A 4,168-nucleotide genomic window follows, 5' to 3' on the forward strand; every position below is an offset into this window, starting at 1 on the left:
TGCTAATATTTTATGTTTTACAACCATCATAATTAAGATACTAATATATTTAATGTAGGTATTTAATTGCTGCTGATAATTTAAGAATATATTATATACCTAATAATAAATATGATTAACTTCCAGGAGAAACAGATTGGAAGATACTAGTGATTAATGTAGAAGATCCAATTGCACCAGAAGTAAACGGTAATTATATTAGTATAAATTATAATTTAATACTTTATCTTAGGGCTGGCAGTATTTTTGGTATCCTTGTAATTACTATTTACTGCCTACTAGTATCCAGTTGTTTCTGAAAATACCATGCCAAAGTAATTACCGAAAACAATGTAAACATGTGTCCCCGATATAAACTATAAAGGGTAATTCTGATATAAATATTCGGAAAATCTATTTTTGGTATCGTGTTAAACAAAATATGGATGTAAATGGTCCATAATTCTACTTTTTCAATTACAGTGAAATCTCAATAAGATGAAATAAATGACAGTACCTTGCCTATTCTACCTAACCTAATCTTAGTCAAAAAAATTTCATTTTCCTTGAATTTTTACTAATTGTGGTTCCACTGTATATGGTAGTCAACAATTGCAAAACGGACGATGAACTTTTGATCTAAAACAGCTTGTAGAAATAAACTTTTTTATAAACTCCCACCTTCCTCGTATAAGAAATATTTTATTACCTTTTTTAAACAATAATTACATTAAAAAACCATTATTTTTAATAGGAATCATGAACTAAGATAGTATGGACTGGTCAGGACAAGGCAGGTGGGTGGGTGGTGAGTGATTCTATTTTGTCACGGTAATTTAGTATGGTGGGGGGAGGGTGGGAATTAAGCGATAATTTTCTGTTTGTTATTACGATTTTGGCCACTGTGTCCAGTCATACTATCTTAGTTCATTATATAATTATTACATTTTCATAGGTTGGAAAGATTGTTCTAAATTTAACATAGTTAATAAAGATATGGATAGGACATAATGGTTAGGCTGTCTTCGAGGGGAACAATTGAGGCCAAATAAAGTTACCTATATCGAGTATCGACTATCATTAATATAAAGGAGCCTCAATTGCCATCCCCTCCGGGAATGCGGCCTCAAATATATTTAACATGGGCGTGGCTTATCCATGTCTTTATTATCTATGAAAATTGAAATTTAATGATAATACCGGATAACTGATAATACAGCCTACAGGTAGTAAACTGTTACTAGATACCGGTATTTAAATTTGATATACTACCAGCCTAACCTTATCCTTTTTTAAAAATATTTATTATTTGTATGAACTAATTCTACTATCCTGCTAATTTTTATAATATGGTTTTATTTCTAGACATTAAAGACATTGAAAAACATTTTCCTGGTCTACTAAAAGCCACTGTAGAATGGATGAAGATCTACAAGATTCCAGATGGTAAACCTGAGAATAAGTTTGCGTTTAATGGTGAACCCAAAGATGCGGAATTTGCTTTAAAAATAGTGAGTGATACTCATGAATACTGGAAAGCATTATTACAAAAAGAAAACACTAACGGTTTATCCTGGTAAGGACATTTTTAATGCAAACAATATAATCAATGATATATTTCCATAACTATGTTGTTGAATATAATGATTGATTTTAGTGTGAACACAACATTGAATAATGCTTCAACTATTGATGACGAAAAAGTTCAAGCAATATTATCGGAGAGTTTGCCACTATCCGAGCCAAGCCCATTATTACCAGAAGGTAAATTAAATAGTTTAATTTTAATAATAAAAAAATTAAGTTCTTATTTTTAACGATTCAGTATGATTTTTGTCTAAAAAAAACTTATATCATAATATAATATAGTATAAACTTGTGTTATTAATTGAATGATACCAACTAACTAAATTATATGGAAATATTTGAGGGGTCGTGCCTTGCTTTTTAAATTTTAAAATGCATTATATACACTCAATTGTGTAAGTATTAGTGCACATATGAGATTTAACTTTTGATCACGAGGATAGATTAAACTATAGAGTAATAATATAATTAACCCTGCAAAACACTGCCCTGACAACAAACAAACATTTTTTTCTCTACCTTAATCCTAAAAACCCTGTATGACAGTTCACTTGCCTAATTACGATTTGGTGGAATATTATCTTGGTAAAATCTGAATTATGATTAATTGTTGCCAAGCAAAACTCAACCAATATAATATTTTATTTTTCCCGTTAAAAACGATTTGTCAATTTCAATTTTTTCCCGTGGAATATACACCATTGCCTTTCTTTTTTCAAAAACTGATTAACATATTTCTACACATAATATTGAACCAGTTAATTGCAGTTGATTTGGATCAAATACCACTATATTTGTAAGCCAATCATCAAATAATATACTCTGTCAAAAATATGTCTCACATTTTCTTTTTAATAATAGCAGGTATTTAAATTAAAACATTTTATAAAGGAATCATCTTGGCAAATATATGGATATATTTGACAACCTTTTGTTATGTACCTTATAGATCTATAATATAGAACAATAATCTCAAGTTTTTCCTGTGGCACATTTTTTTTCGCATGTACACTTAAATATCTCCTTAACATTTTATGTTGGAACATCAGAATCATCAGACATTCAATTTCTTAATAAATATATATATTATATTCATTACTTAGTTTTTATAAATTTTATGTCTTAAGGCTCTGTCAAACAGAACACATTATAAGGCGCGTTAAAGCAGTAAATGGCTCGTCGGCGTGGTGCTTTCACGCGCGTGAATAACATCGCGTTGTAACAAATTACAAAATCACGCGACGTGAAAATAACGCTTTCTGTTTGGCAGAGCCTTTAGTGTATTAGATAATACTTGATTAATATTGTTTAATATCTCAATGGTTTTTACAGTTGATAACTTATGGTTCTGCATTAGGTCTAATGACATGACCTTTAAATTGTAGTTTTGCAGCTCGATAAAATAATTTTATTTAGTTTTACATATATGTTGTTACCATTTCTGTTGCAGTTGATAAATGGCATTTTGTAAAATTATAAAATTATTACTATTCATTGGATCAATTGCTTGGTGAGATTAGAAAGTGGGATCAAAATAAATAATTTTTTGGAAAATATTACAATTGTTGTATTTAATTATAATATAGAACCCATATTCATTCCTGACTAAAGTTACAACATCCAAATTATTTAATAAAATATATTAGTGTTTTTTTTTATGTGATACACAAACATTGTATCCTCATGATAAACTTGATGTTTTTAAATATGTATTTCAATAAATTGTAATGGTTTTTTGTTCAAATTATAATTACTATTGTCTTTATTTATTAATTAATTGAGAATGATTCAATGATCTCTATTACCTAGTAGTTGGCAATCAAAAAATTTTAAACATAAATTTGTTTGTATAAAAAGCAACTTATGATTATCCTTTTTGATACATGGAAAACTGTGCAAGTATACTTTGTTCATTTCTTGCATGAATGGCAACAATTAAAATACCTATTTTATTTTCATAAATTGTTATTCTTAAGTTATTTTTTTCATTCTAAAATTTTAATATGGTCATGGAAAAGCCAAGTTGTTCACATTCTAAAATTGATACTCTATTTTATTTATTTCTATTTCATTAGTATATTGAATAATGTGAGTAGACACCTATAACTTATGCCATTATTCTTTGAATTGAACATTCTTTCAAATTAAAAAATGTTTTCAGTGTTTCATGCTTTTTTAAAAATGTAATTTATGTATAAAATATGAGTATGCATGGACGTAAATAGGGTCCTCAAATTCATAGGGCTTGAGCCCAAAAGGTTTCAAGAACAAAAAGAGTGGGAGACTTATCTTCCACCCACTACTTACACACAATTGTATTTGATCTATATAATACAATAATTCAAAACTATCACAAATTAAATGTAAATTAATGTATATAAGTATATTTAATGGGTGTAATTAATTAATGTCTAGTCCAAAGATATGTATTTATAATAAATATTTTGTACAAAATGTATATGTCACATTTTTTCTAATTATATAATACAAATATGTAACCAATTGTAACCATTTAGATACACAAAAAAATTTTTTTTTTTGTATGCTGAAAAAAATTACGTGTGAACTATTCTTTAGCTATCCATAGGCTATGGCCTATAGG

General features: G+C 28.0%; 1 protein-coding gene across 1 annotated transcript; it reads left to right on the forward strand.

The window, feature by feature from the left end:
* Positions 1-126: 126 nt before the first annotated feature.
* LOC100159757 (inorganic pyrophosphatase) lies at positions 127-3,316 on the forward strand (the record flags this gene model as incomplete). The annotated part of the gene is given in 4 exon segments (XM_008185529.2): positions 127-189; positions 1,345-1,555; positions 1,637-1,743; positions 3,017-3,316. Coding segments are annotated over 4 exon segments (410 nt in total), but the record flags the coding sequence as incomplete, so codon positions are not given.
* Positions 3,317-4,168: the final 852 nt, after the last annotated feature.

The sequence above is a fragment of the Acyrthosiphon pisum genome, chromosome A1 (assembly GCF_005508785.2).
Source record: "Acyrthosiphon pisum isolate AL4f chromosome A1, pea_aphid_22Mar2018_4r6ur, whole genome shotgun sequence".
In the NCBI taxonomy this organism is placed as follows: Eukaryota; Metazoa; Arthropoda; class Insecta; order Hemiptera; family Aphididae; genus Acyrthosiphon; species Acyrthosiphon pisum.